At 41.4% G+C, this 15,669-nt stretch overlaps 1 protein-coding gene across 1 annotated transcript in view; it reads left to right on the forward strand.

Moving 5' to 3' along the window:
• Positions 1 to 15,669, forward strand: part of IGHMBP2 (immunoglobulin mu DNA binding protein 2) — a 64,104-nt gene that overhangs the window by 21,041 nt on the left and 27,394 nt on the right. The window contains exons 7-8 of the mRNA XM_053395740.1: positions 1,426 to 1,573; positions 3,427 to 3,601. Coding sequence (XP_053251715.1) covers positions 1,426 to 1,573; positions 3,427 to 3,601 — 323 coding nt within the window. The remainder of the gene's footprint in view (positions 1 to 1,425; positions 1,574 to 3,426; positions 3,602 to 15,669) is intronic.

Raw genomic sequence — 15,669 nt, forward strand, 5'->3', positions numbered from 1 at the left:
TTTCAACCAAAATGGCTTTGCTTCAGTGGCAAAACTTCATTTGGCAACCTGGTGACATTCCCATGTCCCACAGAGTGGCCCAATGGGAGCCCTGCCACATCATGGCAGCATTGTCCCCAGTGGCATTGCTGGCGGGGGGGCAGGGGAGAAGATGGTTCCCCAACTGGCTACTGCGGGGAGCAGCTACCTGTGCCCCAGCCATGCCTTGGGGAGTGGTGACATTACATCGTGACATCATTGGGCCATTTCTGCAAGACATTGGAACGCCACCAGGATGCGGGTGGTAGTTGAGACTATGTGGTGGTGTTGCTGAAGAAAAGAAAGCAGAAAACCTACTGCTCTTATAAATGGTAAATCTCTCATGCGCCTCTGAAAATGAATTGATTGTGCCCATCTATGCTGAAAATTATATACCTCACCTCCCAGACAAATGCTGTAGGGGTTACCTCATGGTTATCTATATCAACAGGAGTTTAGGTAGGTTGCCTAGTTCTCATACATTTGGTGCCTGCTCAGAGTTAGAAAGGTGTCCCTCTTCGAACTGAGGTTTTCATCCAATGCAAGCTAGACGCCATAATGGGGTTGCCTTTAGATGAAGGCATACCAAACAAAGCTAAGATGAGGAGAAATATAGAAACTTTGCCTCCATCTTACTTTGCTGCCAATTTACACCTGTGATGTTGAACATGCCACTGAGCTAAATCACGAGATTATTTATATTGTGAGAGATTTATTGGTGTCGGGAAGTCTTGTATTGTACAATATGCTGCTTAGATGTGACAAACCACATTAGATGTTGACCACATGGGTAACAACAAAATAATGCTACCTACAGGTCACATTGTGTGTAATGTTTTATTTTAAAAGACATGCACTATTAGAAAGTGTTGCAGGTGCTGAAAGTTGCAGTGTATTTTAATTAGTATGTCCTCAGCTTGCAAAATCTGGAGCAAAGGGGTGTTTGAGACTTCTGTTAGAATAGTAGTTATCACTAACCAATTAAATAAACCCTTGGGCTTGTCTGCATATTTTCAGTGATTAATGAATCCCAGCTGGATCCTCACATAGATGAAAAGCTTTGTTATGTTGGGGAAGGGGAATTATTGATGCTACTACCAGAAAAAAAGCCCCATTCATCAACAGTATGTCCATTAAATAATCCATATTGAATTCACCACCCCAATCAAGAAACTATATTTCCCTTTCTCATGATGATTTACATTTTGTCAGTATAGGCATAAGGGCTGAAAAGAGAACAGCTTGATGTTGAATTGTAGTATGCTGCATTTTAATGGGGAAGATTTTGTTTCATTAACTATTATCTTAGCTGCTAAACGTTGTGTACAGTGATACACTTGGCCATAAGCTACATTGTAGTATGGGGAAATTGTTTTCCTCCTCTTCTTCTTTTTCCCCTTTATACAGGTGAAAACCAGAAAAGCCCAAGACAAAGGAGAAAGGAGCCATTTTCTAAATGAGATTAAAACACTGAGAAAAGAACTGAAAGAGCGAGAGGAAGCTGCTATGACTGAAATACTGACAAAAGCTAATGTTATTTTGGCGACAAACACAGGTTAGAGGAACTTTTCTGGTTTGTTTGGGTGGGGTTTTTTTGCCTTGAAGAATAGCTAAATCAGATTATTGGCAGCTACAGATTTAGGCTGCTCTACACTCCACTGCATTATTGTGCTTTATCACGAACTCCGAAGATTGCCCAGTGCATCCTTGAATTGATTCTCAGCCCAATATGTGTAAAGGTATGTGCAGTATACAGAATTGCGTCTTGCTAGATGATTTGCCTTTTTCTTCTGTGCAGTTTTGCTTTGCAGTTGGATGGTTTGTATAACTAATCAATGCTGTGCGCACATGTACCATACACACAACTCTGCCATTCATGTTTTACAGAACATCTTTTACTTAATGCCGGCTAATGAGGGAAGGGAACATGCATTATTTATATAACTAATCAAGCCTTTGGAGCTGAGAAAGCCATGAATTGTGTTTTAAAGTATGTACTTAATGTGGCTTCTTGGATCAGGGACCAGACAAATTGCTCCTGTTGGCGATCCCCATGGTATATTTACCAGGGAAGCTTGCAAATAACCCGAGTGAAAAAGATTGCATATTAAATGTTACAAACATGTGCAAAGATTATTTATGAGTACAACACAAGTGCCATATTAAAATCAATTTGTTTAAAATAATGTTTCCCTTTTGATTGGGAGGCTGAAATAGTACTTTAAATCTCTCACCACTGAGTGCTCTAGACAAGCAGATTACTAGAGTGTATTCAAACCTAGCACACCTGGAAGAAGGCTAGGCTAGTATCTTCCTCCCTGACGTCTAGTTGTCCCAGGAAGGTGTGTGGGTTTGTTCATTTCTAAATGGAGGAGTATTTAGTCATTTGATTATCCCTTCTGAAATCCAAGTGGCATAATCTAGGAATAGATCTGAGTTAGGTCTCCTAATATTGGCCATCTTAGGGTGTACAGTGGTACCTCAGGTTACATACGCTTCAGGTTACATACGCTTCAGGCTACAGACTCCAATAACCCAGAAATAGTACCTCGGGTTAAGAACTTTGCTTCAGGATAAGAACAGAAATCGTGCTCCGGCAGCAGCAGGAGGCCCCATTAGCTAAAGTGGTGCTTCAGGTTAAGAACAGTTTCAGATTAAGAACGGACCTCTGGAATGAATTAAGTACTTAACCCGAGGTACCACTGTATTGGACTTTGGCAATTTTTTTCCAATTTAATATTTGAAAGAAGATACTACAAATTAGATCCTTTGGAGGCTGTTGCTTCAAGAGCAAGAGTTGTCTGCTAAAGTTGAGACATTTATCAGGGCAAGGATGAATGGGGTCACACTCAGGGCTTGGCAAATGTACTGCTCAGGTTTTTTGTGCCCAAGGAGAGGGCACATTGCCAACACGACAGAAGCAGTAGCCAAGGGTGTTGGGATCATGCCAAGCTTATCAAAGGGGCATATTTGGGCTCAGGGCTCCCTGCAGTCAGAGGTCCTAACATTTACACATATTTGAGCACAACATCCCTCCTTTCAAAGATGAATCAGCCTGTTCCTTTTAAAAGCCACCTAGTGTTTCCAAAACTTCTCCCACTACACCCACCCACAAGACATACACACACCTGGCAAGCATTCCCTCTTCCTCACCTGCAGGGATAGATGAACTTTTCCACAGAAATAGCCAAGTGTGCTTGTTCATTAGGAGAAGTGTTTTGGTAAACAGGAAATTGGACTGTCAGATGGATCCTCTGTTGCCTGTCACATTACACTGCTGAGGACTACATAATGTGAAGGCTTGTGATACTTCGAAAAGACACAGGTATCTAGCATGTCAAGGTCAACACGTCTTTCCTCCACTTTTTGCTATGGTGCATAACTTTAACATTTTCTCTTGTTAATTAGGAGCCTCTTCTGATGGTCCTCTGAAGCTACTTCCTGAGAACCACTTTGATCTGGTGGTAATTGATGAATGTGCCCAGGCGTTTGAAGCAAGCTGCTGGATACCTCTGCTGAAGGCCAGGAAGTGTGTCCTGGCTGGAGATCACAAGCAGCTGCCTCCCACAATCATCTCTCACAAGTAAGGAACATTTCCCAAAATTGGGCCATTAATTACTTGGAGCGTTGGGGAAAACGTTCACCTGGGGGTTGATGGGAAGTGTTTCAGTTTGGACATCATTACCTGTGTTTATCTGTGCAGCAGGTAGGGCTGTTAATAGCTGGGCCAACCTACCCGGTCGTTATTTAAAGACATTGGTACCAATAGATCAGCAGAAAAACATTTTTAAGCAGGAGGGGTTAGAACCATGGACTCTGATCACAAAGGTAGATTTTTTCCTATCGGTCATAATAGACATACTTTACTGTTACACCTAAAAAGATAATAATAATTTGTCCTCATTGAGAGCTGCGCCTTCTAATTAGGAGGTGGCAAGTATCTGGTAGCCTTCTCTGTGGGTGTGTAATTCTGCAGCGTGATAATACCCAATACAGAGATTTAGCAGAATTCCCACATCTCAGAGGTTGCCTGCTGAGGATGATTGCTTTGGGCTCATGGGAGCTGTTAACTGTTGAATTAATTAACTTCTCCCTCCTCAAAATTTGAAAATTACAGGTGTAGAGGAATGACCAAGAGCACTAGAAGCTTAGGCAGGGAGGGCCTAGGGAAGTAGGTTGCATAAAACCTGTTTTGAGAAAGAGTGAACTGGCCAGGATTCCGAATAAGCTGGCACCATCACCCAAGTGGTGAGCTGCTAGTTTCCATGCACTGTAGCAGGAAGATACTGACAGATCACTACATTTTTTGAGATCCTCTTCATATATTCATTATCAAAAGTTTGGGTTTTGAATTTTCGTATAGGGCTCTGTGTGTGTGTGCCTGGTTTGCTCGAGTTTTTCTGTTAGGAATTACTGCTGTGCTAGAAAAAAATCACATCTTATTTATGGACCTGCTCCCTGAGAGGCATTAAGCCACTAACAGGAATGTATTTCTCCTCTGCTTTTTACTTTCTACTCCCAGTAGGAAATTAGCACGCAAGAAGCCTATAAATTGTGCATTGTTGTGTGTGCTGCTCTTACTATGTAAATCTTTAGTCAGTTTTTTTATGCACATGCATTTTATGGATCTCATATCTGTAATATAATTCAACCTTTCAGGTACAGGCATTAATTATGATATCCTGGTATGTATAGAAAACCTTTGCAGTGATGGTAGTTTAAAAGCATTTTTTGTATCTGTTGATAGTAGTGAGCAGCTGTCCCAAATGAAACCAGGGTTCTCTTGTGCAGTTAGAAGGGCCTGGACTAGACAAAAAAATACTATGTCTTTTGACAAGTTGAAAAATGCTGTGTTATAGACTAGATGATCTTTTTCTATAGAAACTAATACTGGAGACATATGTCTGAAGATCGTTCCTTGCAGAGCATCATTTTGAGGAGCCCCTTAACCTTTCCCTACCCCATCACTTATGTAGTGATTTCACTGCAAAATCAACATAACACCTGAGCAGAACCTGAGCAGTCCATTGAATTATAGGAAAGATGTTCAGTGGTAGAATGGAGAGATCAGGACTTTGACACCCAGGAATTGTTGTGGCCTTTTGACTTTCTGAATGTACACACACATTATGTCAAAGAAATAATGGTGTAGACTGAAACAAAACAAAAACGTATCAGGATGAGGGAGAAACCAGTGCTGATAGTGGGGGAAATGTAAGCAATCCTTTAGAAGAAATGAGCTCCATCTCCGATGGGAACCTTGTCATCTTTGTTGAACCTTGAATCCTTCGAAGATAGTCACAAGGTTGCCTTCATCCTAATAGGCCTTTCTTCCCCTGAAACCTTCCTCCAGCCACTTCTCCAGATTGCTTGGATTCGATCCACTTGGTTCCCTCCTGGGACTTTTTGACAAGTCCCCTACCAATTCGCGTTATTTGGGTGTGGCAAAGTAATTCTGCAGTGGCAAAAAGAAGGGAGATCAAGATAGCAGAAAGGAAGTGTGTTCTGCAGTACCTGGGAGAGTAAAACAGAAGTTGGTGACAGTGGCCTGGTATGTACAGTTGAGCACCTAAATGACCAGGCAGGCATGTTGAGGACCCAAGCCATGCCCTGTAGCTGAATGCTCATAGGAATTTTAGAGCACCAGCTAGGAGCCACACACTGTGTGCTCCAGATGCACACACTGCCTTCTCTGCTAAGAACTTGGAGGGGGAATGAAGATCCTTGGACATCTGGTATGATATGGAATGTCAGATTCTGGTTCCTTGAGCCAGGAGTCAAGTCCCTGGCCTCAGAGTCAGGCCTCTGTTCTTCTCTGTGGCCTGCAGGGTGCTTTTCCTTGAACTGGGCCAACTATTTATTTGGAAGAGGCAGAGGCAGTTTTGCTGTCTTCTGAATGTAGAGGGCACCTCCGCCTCTGAGTCCTGGTTGACAGTGTTTCCAGGAAATGGGACATGGTATCAGTGGTTTTTGCTGTGTGCATGCTGTCAACGTGTGACAGTTGCACAATGGTCTCTGACCAGAAGGAAGGCCTGTCTCAGTTCTGAGGAGAACAGCTCTCCAGAATGGGGGGCTCTGTAGTGAGGAGCTTTTTTCTTCCATCTTTTCATTCTTTTCCTTTTTATTCTTCCTGTGGAGGTATTGTCACAGATCCTGTTTATTTAAAATATTTGGACAGAAATGAAAAAGCCAGGAGTCCCTGTGGTAGCAATTATGAAACCGCAGTACATGTCATTTGTGCAAATTGTTGTGGATTGCAAACTCAAGAGTTAATTCCAGAGTGTGCAGCTGCCACAACTGATGTCTAAAAAGTCTAGTTTGCAATTGGCACCCCAGGAATCTGTGTGTACTCATATGTGCACTGCATGTGCAAGGTATAGTCGCTCAGACATTCCCATTGGGTTTGCTTAGAATTTATTTCTCTCAAGCCTAGTGTTGATATGGAGTTTCTATATGAGAAATGGACAGGGACTTTACAACGAACTTGCTGATTAACATCCTAGAGAAAAGTACTTCTTCATGTAAAGCATAATTACCTTAATGGAATTCACTGTGACAAATGTGGCGTGGCCAGTCTCACAAATGGTTTTAAAGGAGAATGGGGCAAATTAATTGAGGAACAGGGTCTTCCAATAGCTGTTAGTTTAGTGAACCTCCCAAGTTGCTTTGGGTGTGGGGAGAGGGCAAAAACAGGGAAGAGGTATCACTTATCTATCCTGGTTGTGAGTTTTCTGGAAGAATACAGCTGGCAACTATGGGGAACAGAACACAGGAATAGACGGACCATTTTTTAAAATGGTGTCTCTGGAAAAGAGGGTAGCCAGCATAGTGTTCTGAACTATAATTCCTATCATCCCTGACCAAGTTGACTGGGGTTGATGGGGGTTGTAGTCTGAAACATCTGGAGGGCACCATGTTGGCTACCCCTACCCTGGAGCAACAGTCACATGCTTTGAAAAGGAAATGTTTTTAAATGCAATGTGGAAACTGCCACAAAAAGCAGTGTGGAGTGCTGCTGTCAGGATTCTACTCCATTGCATCTCAGTTTTTCTATCCCCCCCCCAAAAAAAATAATAATTCAGCATTTAGTGTCTGTTGAGCATTCTTGGTCTTCACTGGGCTGTTTTCCCCATTATGATTTGTTATACTTCTATGAATCTTGGGATTTCCCCAACCATGCTAATACCTCCCTCCTCCTAGCCTGGAATAGATGAGCCTAATGGTCTGTCTCTGTATAAGGCAGCTTCCAATGTTGGCAATTCCGAATAAATGCTTTCCAGACACTTAGCTGGTGAAAACTAACGAAAAGTGTCAGGTGCAGTGGATTAATGAAACAATCTGAGTTCAAATATTTTAGCCTAGCTGTAACTAATATGTAAGACAGTGTCTCAGTTTAAGAATGAGATTAACAGGTAAGAAAGATTCTAGCCCTCATGTTTTGGGAAGAAGGGCTTGACAATTGTGTGCCATGTTGTTGAAATCTCAGAAAGTAAAGGGTGTATGATACAGTGGGGAGTGGTGCTTCTTTGGTTTCTACTAAACACCGGGAAGAATACCATTGCCAAGAGTATCAAAAGCCGCTGAGAGGTTGAGGAGAATTAACAGGGACACATTTCCCTTGTCTCTCTCCCAACAGAGGTAATCATACTAAAATAGTTTCTGTGCCAAAACCAGGCCTAAACCCCAATTGAAATGTCTGTACTCCTGATTGTTATTACAATAAAGTATACAGGTTATGCAGATGTAAGCAAGTTTTGCATATCTTATTATGAGCACATAATAAGATTTCCACCCTGTATGCTATGTATTTTTTAGGTAAATAATTTTAGCTTTGAGCTTTAGTGTTCCTGACCTTATCCTGAGGCCCTGGATTTGTTTTCAGATGCATGTCATGAGGTTTTTACAAGCTGTTCTGCTGTTGAGTTCTTGCAGAAATATCTCTGTTCTGAAATATTGACAAGAGCATAGAAAAAGAAAATAGCTGTGAAGTTGATGGACATCTTTATACATTTCCCCTTCAATCTATTTTTTTAAAAAAATTATGCTGTTCAAAGCGTGGTTAGAAGTGAAAACAGATTTCTTGATACTTGAGTTTTGTAAAATTTCCTTGTAAACAACATGGCAGTAAAATAATTTGTCTGGTTCAGATTCTGCTTTCTTACAAACTAATATCTGAGTTGGGACCAAAGCGTGCTGTTACATTTCACAGCAATATTTAGAGATAGTGGGCTTCCTGTTCTTCCTTTTGGTTTAATAGATTTAAACCAAAACAGAGCTTGAGAGGACATGGCTCTAATCAATAGTGTTTACAGATTTACATCTCCAAAGCAGAGTTAACAATAAATGATGCCCAAGGAGCTCAATGTATTAAACACAATGAATGTTCAAGGCATCAGCGGTACCCTAGATCTGTAACCCAATTGCTCTTCAGACAGGATGCATTGCAGATGGTTATGCCTGAAATAAAAGTCTGCACTGAGCATCTTGATTCTTGCTCTTCTGTCCAAAAGTAGCATGTCAAATTAAAGCCCTGCCATTCTTAAATTGTAAGCAGATTCTCTCATTTACACAGCGTTCAGTGAAGAAGTGGTGGATCATTGACATGTTGTCAGGGACTGGCTAGACGAGGAGGAGTGTTGGCTGCCAGTTGCTCGAGAAGCACCAGGGAGTGACACTGGGGTGGAGGGAGATTTTGAGTCTGACTCAGACTGGTGGGACACGGAAGAGCAATCCACAGAGGGAACCATCAGGGAAGTTCTGGAGCCAGAGAGTGGGGGCAAAGGGGAGAGGCACAGTGTGGACACAGACCCTGATAGGGATCTGCGTTGCAGGACAGTCCTATTCCAGCCCCTTCTCCCCCCACCCCTTTCTCAATGCAAGAAAGGAGAGCTGAAAAACAGAAAGAGCAGATAAGAAAAGTTGAATCATGCCAGAAGAATGTACAGAGAGAAATGCTTAATTAAGGGAAGGTGGGGAGAGGTTTCTAGCTTCTGCAACTTTCATAGCCTGAGAGCGTCTGGTATCTCTGATTGTGAAGCAATAAAGTTATTTGCCTTCAAGTCACATGCCTGTTCCCGAATTACAGATTTTACGGCAAGGCTGTTCTGGCAGCCTGACACATGTTTTCCTTGGAGGAGCATGGGGAACCTCAGGTCCCAGGAGAATGCAGCCCTCCAAGTCACTCTCTCCATTCTTTGTCTTCTTGTGTGGGGATATGGACAGAGAATTCCCATAGACTGCAGCATCTGCCCCTCCCTTGCCCTTGAGCCTGCTTTGATGCTGCACCAAGTACCTAAAGTGGGCACAGCCAACTGGGACAAAGTTCACCCTGCTCGTCCGTCCAGGTCTTAGTAATACAAACCAGGTGGGCCTCCTCAACCTCCATCTAATTATAGGTGAGGGAGATCTTAATTAAAGCCAACCTGCTCTTCAAATAGCAGCATCCGCAGGCCTGAGTTCTGGCTGATAGCATGACTCCAATTCCTCTTGGAAGAGAGGGGGCCGGCATGCAGCACAGCCACCAATTGCCTATGTCATATACCCCCTCACTGGAATTGCCCCACCTCTCTCTCGCCACATCTGCAATTGGGGACCCCCCCTCCTAGTCTTCCCAGCTGATCTTGTGCCAGGCACACATCAGCTGCCACCTCTGAGAGCAAATGTCAAACCTTCAGCTGTAGCATATCCAGAAAAGATACAGTCCCAGCCACCCTGGTAGTTAAGCCCAGGCAGAGCTCCCAGTTGGTAAGCCTGGGTGTGGCAGGCTTCTCTGCTGGCCCGAGGTGAGAAAAGCCCCACATTCATAGGAGTAGGGAGGGTGTACAGACCGCTGCAGAGTTCCTCAGGGCCCAAGATATGTTCATGCAAGCCATTTTGGACAGCAAGTACCCTTTTCACATTTAGAAACGAAGCATTTGAACCTGTGAGCTTGTAAAGTTGTCAGTTCATTTTGTTACCAGAATGAATAAAATTATAATTGTATAATGGGGTGGAAAACGATTTTCAAAAAAAGAATGTTTTGTCTCGAAAATTTAATGGCTGCTGTTTTAAATTATTGGAATTATTTGTTCTCCTTCCTATTAACAGAAAAGTACTCTTAAAAGCTGCTTTAATCAAGTTTTGTTTGCAAAGGACAACAATGTCTGTTGACTGGTGTTTCTATTGGATTAGCTGACACACAGCTTGGGTAGATGACTCTTCTAATTAAATGCAAAAGCCAATAAATTGGGAGCAACTTTTTTTAACTTAAAGAAGAAACACTGTTCTAAAATGTCAGGGATTTTAAAAAATCAAAATAAACTACTGGAAAAAGTAAGTAGCTTCTTTAGTTTGTTGTGGGGGAGGAAGGGAAAGGAGATTGTTAGCCGCTTTGAGACTCCTGAAGGGGAGTGAAAGGCGGGATATCAAATCCAAACTCTTCTTCTTCTTCTTCTTTAAACATGTGGCCCATCAGCATGCCCTTGAAATGCTTTATCTGAAGTTTGTGGCTTGCTAGAAGGTGTGTGGAGTTTAGAGAACTGGGGATGGGATCAAAGGTGGGGAGCCGGGGACCGATTCCATAATTTTGGAAAAACACAATCTCCAGTATAAGGTTAGTTAAAAAGTGAACAGAAATTTTAATGTTAGCAAAGCATGATCTATCTAGATATAAAACACACTTCGAGTATAAAAATAATATTCAGTGTGTTCTCACAGATAAAACATTTGTGAAGTATAAGAAGTATCTGAAGGGGTTGCATGAGTTTGCGTAGATGAGAGGATTTGTTTTGCTTGGATTATGTAGTGAGCTTCATCATTGAGTGGGAATTTTAACCTCAATTTCTCACACTCAAAACTAGCGCTCAAGAGCCTGAGCAGATTCAAGGTGGATCCCTGTCAACTTCTGATGTCAGCAATCAGCTAGCACCCACACCATCCTGGACAAATAAATATTAGGCGTGTCCCTTTGTTCACTCCATTTGCCAACTCCCATATCCCTGCCTCAATCTCCCTTCCATCGAGTTTTCCTTTCCAGAACAACTCTCCTGCCTCAGTTTCCTCACAGACCACAACCTCTCCCATCTCCCTACACACGTAAGTTGTAGAAAAGCACCACTTCATACATTCTTCATCTGGATATTTTTGGTTCTCTGAACAAAAGAATAACTTTCAATCTATGTAAAGACAAGTTATAATTAAAGTAAATGTTCTTAAATAGCTCACTGTTTCCTATACCGTCCAACATGTTTGAGATTGCAAAGAACAAACGAGATAAATTTGGATATTTAAAATATATAGACAGAAAGTAACTTGGCTTGCTTTGCATCTTGCATACATGTGGTGCCAGATGTAGAAGAGAAGCATGAGAACATAGAATTTTTATGTTGTTGTTTTTAAGGTTTATCAAAAGCAAAGAAGGAGAGAATGAAGTAGTCATGAAAAAATTACCCAATATCAAACAATATACGCAGTATCAAACTGGTACGTAAGCAAAAATCTGATGAGACAGCAAGAATAATAAAATTAATCGTAAAACCCTGATGCAATAAAAAGTTTTCAAAATCTGAAAATGAGAATTAAAATATTAAATACATTTGTTTTTCAGTTTTATGATCTTAAAAACAAATTAGAATAAAATGAAGCTTTAATAAAAAAAGAAATAAATAATAAAAAGTGTCCTCAAAAGATGAGAATGGATTGTGTGTGTGTGTGTGTGTGTGAGAGAGAGAGAGAGAGAGAGAGAGAGAGAGAGAGAGATGAACTGAGCAAGACAACAGAGTTAAATGACTGGAACAGAAATTAGAAATGGAATAGACATAGTGAAACAGAAATGTTTATATGCTGACTGGATGAATTTTAACACCGGCATTTTAAAAAAACTTGCATGTAGAAATTGACAAGATCTTCCAATCTTCTGGAGCAAATTTTGGCATGCGTGCAGGGGATTGCAAGGAACAGGAGAGGAAGGGGAATTCCTGTTTTGTGTGTGTGGAACTCTGTTTCTCTAGCAGATTGTCACTGTTGGTTGTCACCTTTAAATCTTCATGCTATTTATGTGGATAATAACATAATAAAACGGGAATGCAATTTTTTGAAATGGTGCTGGAGAAGAAAGTGTATATAGGTTTGATATAAAGAAAACCCAACATTGGGCAGAACTGGAGAGAAACAAATGCCATATCCAGATGTTATCCCTGTCACCCAGCCCCACCGCTCATGGTATAGCTTAGAATCCTGCATGTTCTAAATCGTGCTGGGAGCCTGCAAAAATATAGAACGCTTCCTGCTACAGACCTTTTCCCTCTGATGCGTGGAGGGTGGTGCAGCTGGGTGATGGCAGGGGGGAATGACAACAGCAGCAGCAAATGTGTCTCCCCGTCCCCTCATCATCTGAGCTCCAAATCCCTTGCAAAACATGGAGAAGAGGTGATTTATGATGATTAGGCACATTCCAAGGAAATCTGTGTACATTCTCCATTCCACTGTAGAGGCCACTCCCCAGTGTTCGCTACCATCTCAGTTGGGGCAGGTGGTCATTAGAGGGAATCACACTGCAGCTTGATCCTGATTTGTTTTAACTTGGGCAAGAACAAATTCCAAAGTGGAATTGTGGTTTGTTTGAAAGTGGAAGCTGTTACTTTCTACCTTTCAAGCAAAGGAGGGGGAGTTTGGGAGCCCTAGGATTGCCCTTTCCCCCCAATCACCTCAACTCTGATTTAGGACAGTGATTATCTGCACTGGGCCATTGACTTGGGCTTTGTGTCACCCTTGCACAAACTTGGCTTCAAGCATGTGTAACCAGTTGAGTAGCCATTGGACATAAGAAAGCAAACATAGCTCTTCTTTCCTTAATTTGCCAGTAAGCAAAGCTGAACCATCATTGGGAGCAGTTATTGCCTGCTGATGAACTACAGTAAGGTGCAGAACATGATAGGTGGCAGAGCTAACCAGCTTTTCCAAGTACTAAACTAGTGGTATGCTAGTGACAAAAGGTTGTGCAAATGGGTGCAATTCAATTTGGAATGTCCAAAACATTGGGCTCTCTTGTAGGAGATTGATAATGAAGTCTGGATTGCATATTGTTATTACAACATGATTTAGTCCTAGCTGTGCTTATAATCTTCTCCTTTTCATTCATCTTTCCCCCTCAGACTTTATACTCCTAGATCATCTGCATTAATTCAGTATCATCCTGATTACACTCTGCTATTTAAATATTGCTGATAATGGTCATGCACCATCTTCACACTGGAGAACCATGTCACATTTTCACTGTATGAATTTATTTTCCTTTGTCATTGTGGGTTGGTTGATTTCCTGTGTGCTTTAGCAGTTTCAGCTTAAGACAGCTATACCTCATGACTATTCATTTAGTTTGCAAACTATTTTATCCTGAAGAAGGGCTTTTCTACCCGAAATACAGTGAGAATATCACATACTCAGTTCAGGAAATCTGTCCACCTTCTAGAATGCTCTATATTAACTTCTGACCAAATAAAATCTGCCTTGGTTGGGAATATGTGGTTTGTGGGCTTCTTACCAGGTAACTTATACGATAACTCATCATAACATGCGGGATCAAGAAATAATTTCTCTTCAGGTCAGAAACTAGTGATCTTTTCTCCCCTCCTCACCAAAAAGGTATGCAACTCCTCCTTTGTGGCATGCAATTTCCTGCCCGCTCTTGATTTTTATTGATTCCTGTCTCTCTTCCTTTAGCATAAGGCCACCAGATTCCTTCTCCAATTTGAAAAAGACAAGTCAGACTTGTAGTTAATGATTTTATGAAAGCTCTAGGGTCTCTTATGCATTTCTTTTCCTGCTGTACTCAGCATAGACAGACACCCCCCTCCCTTTCCACAATCGCTCATTGCCTAGGCAAGGATTCCAGCACAGAATATATAAGTGAGGTCATGGCCAACTGCCCTCCTGGGCCTCAGCATGGCTGGCTGGCAGATTGTATCTGCCTCTGCAACCTCATTGTTACTATCAGTGGGATGGCACAAGAGCTAATACTTTTTTATATAAACCCCTTACATTGGTGCTTCAACTGCACTGACCCAATTTCTATGAGCGTGCAAAGCTGAGTATATGTGGCCTTGTTGAGCAAGTATCAGATGTTCAAATGCGGCACGAAATAAGACACCCTTGAAATCTCCAAGCTAACCAGGCAGTTAGTCCAAATGTATCTTACAAACAGGGGCTTCACTGGATGAAGATGAATGCATGTAAGATGTGCACCATGATGTCCACTTCCATGCTGCCAGCTTTTCATACGCTCTTCTCTCCCCTATTTGTATGCTGGGAAGTTACTCACTGCTGTACTTTTATATGGGGGAGTCATTTGACTTGCAGAGCTGGAAGGCATCCTGAGATTCATCTAGTCCAACCCCCTGCAATGGCCAGCTGCTGGAACATGCAGCTGTCCCATACAAGGATCGAACCTGCAACCTTGGCATCATCAGCACCACACTCTAACCCACTGAACTATCCAGGCTGGTGATCAAGACTCTGACATTCTAATCTTAATTTCTCTTATTTCATGGAAGCGACCAAGAAACTCTGGATAGTGGGCAGAAAAGTTTTGGTTGAGGAAACGTTCTGGTTTTGTTGTGTTTAATGGCTCTGAGTTTTATGGTCACTTACTGCTGTGGTTTACAGCATGCTGTCATCTGCTTTAGGCCTGCTTCATATATAGTAATTTTCCTGCACAGAGGAAACATACATCTCCCATAGTGTCTGAAGCAGGTTTAAAGTTTATTTCTTTGCACTTCAGATATAATGGCAAATGTGTATTTTTTGCATGAAACTTGCAAATGCCGTGTGGGAAGTGGTCTTTGGATGACTGGGAGCAGAGTGGGAGGAAGATTTAATGCAGAATGCCCTGTATACAGCTAATTTTGCATATTGGCTATTTAGTTGTCTTAATGTGTTATTCATAAAGTTTATTTTAAACTTAAAAATTAATTTATAAAATGTTTTAAAAGTGGTGTGGGTTGTTTGTCATTCCCCCCTGTGCCTTTGCACTCACTATTTCTGCCTTCTTCATGCTTCCTGTAGATCCAAGAGTCTTCATTTTTTTTTTATTAAAGGATTTTTTTTAACAACAAAAACATAACAATACAATACAATAAACACAACAAACAAACAAATAAAAAAAAACAAGTATAATTTCAAATCTTATTTTCTTGTACCTTACTTCTCCGACTTCCTCATGCCTCCCTTTTCTGTATTCCAATTTCTAATCATTTATTCAGCAAATCTTCCCTTATTTTAATTTAGTTTAATCTTACTTATTCTCCTTATCTTATCCATTACTAATAGTAACCATTTATTTTCTAATCCAACATCATTTTAACTTTCATTAATTTTATAATATTTCTTTAAGTAGTCCTTAAATTTTTTCCATTCTTCTTCCGCTGCTTCTCTTCCCTGGTTTCGGATTCTGCTCGTCATCTCCGCCAAGCCCATGTAGTCAATCACCTTCATCTGCCATTCTTCCAGAGTGGGTAGATCTTGTGTCTTCCAGTACTTTGCAATGAGTATTCTTGCTGCTGTTGTAGCATACATAAAAAAGGTTATATCCGTCTTTAACACCCCTTGGCCGACAATACCCAAGAGAAAGGCCTCTGGTTTCTTAGGGAAGGTATATTTTAATACCTTTTTCAGTTC

This window comes from Podarcis raffonei, chromosome 1 (assembly GCF_027172205.1).
Source record: "Podarcis raffonei isolate rPodRaf1 chromosome 1, rPodRaf1.pri, whole genome shotgun sequence".
Classification (NCBI taxonomy): Eukaryota; Metazoa; Chordata; class Lepidosauria; order Squamata; family Lacertidae; genus Podarcis; species Podarcis raffonei.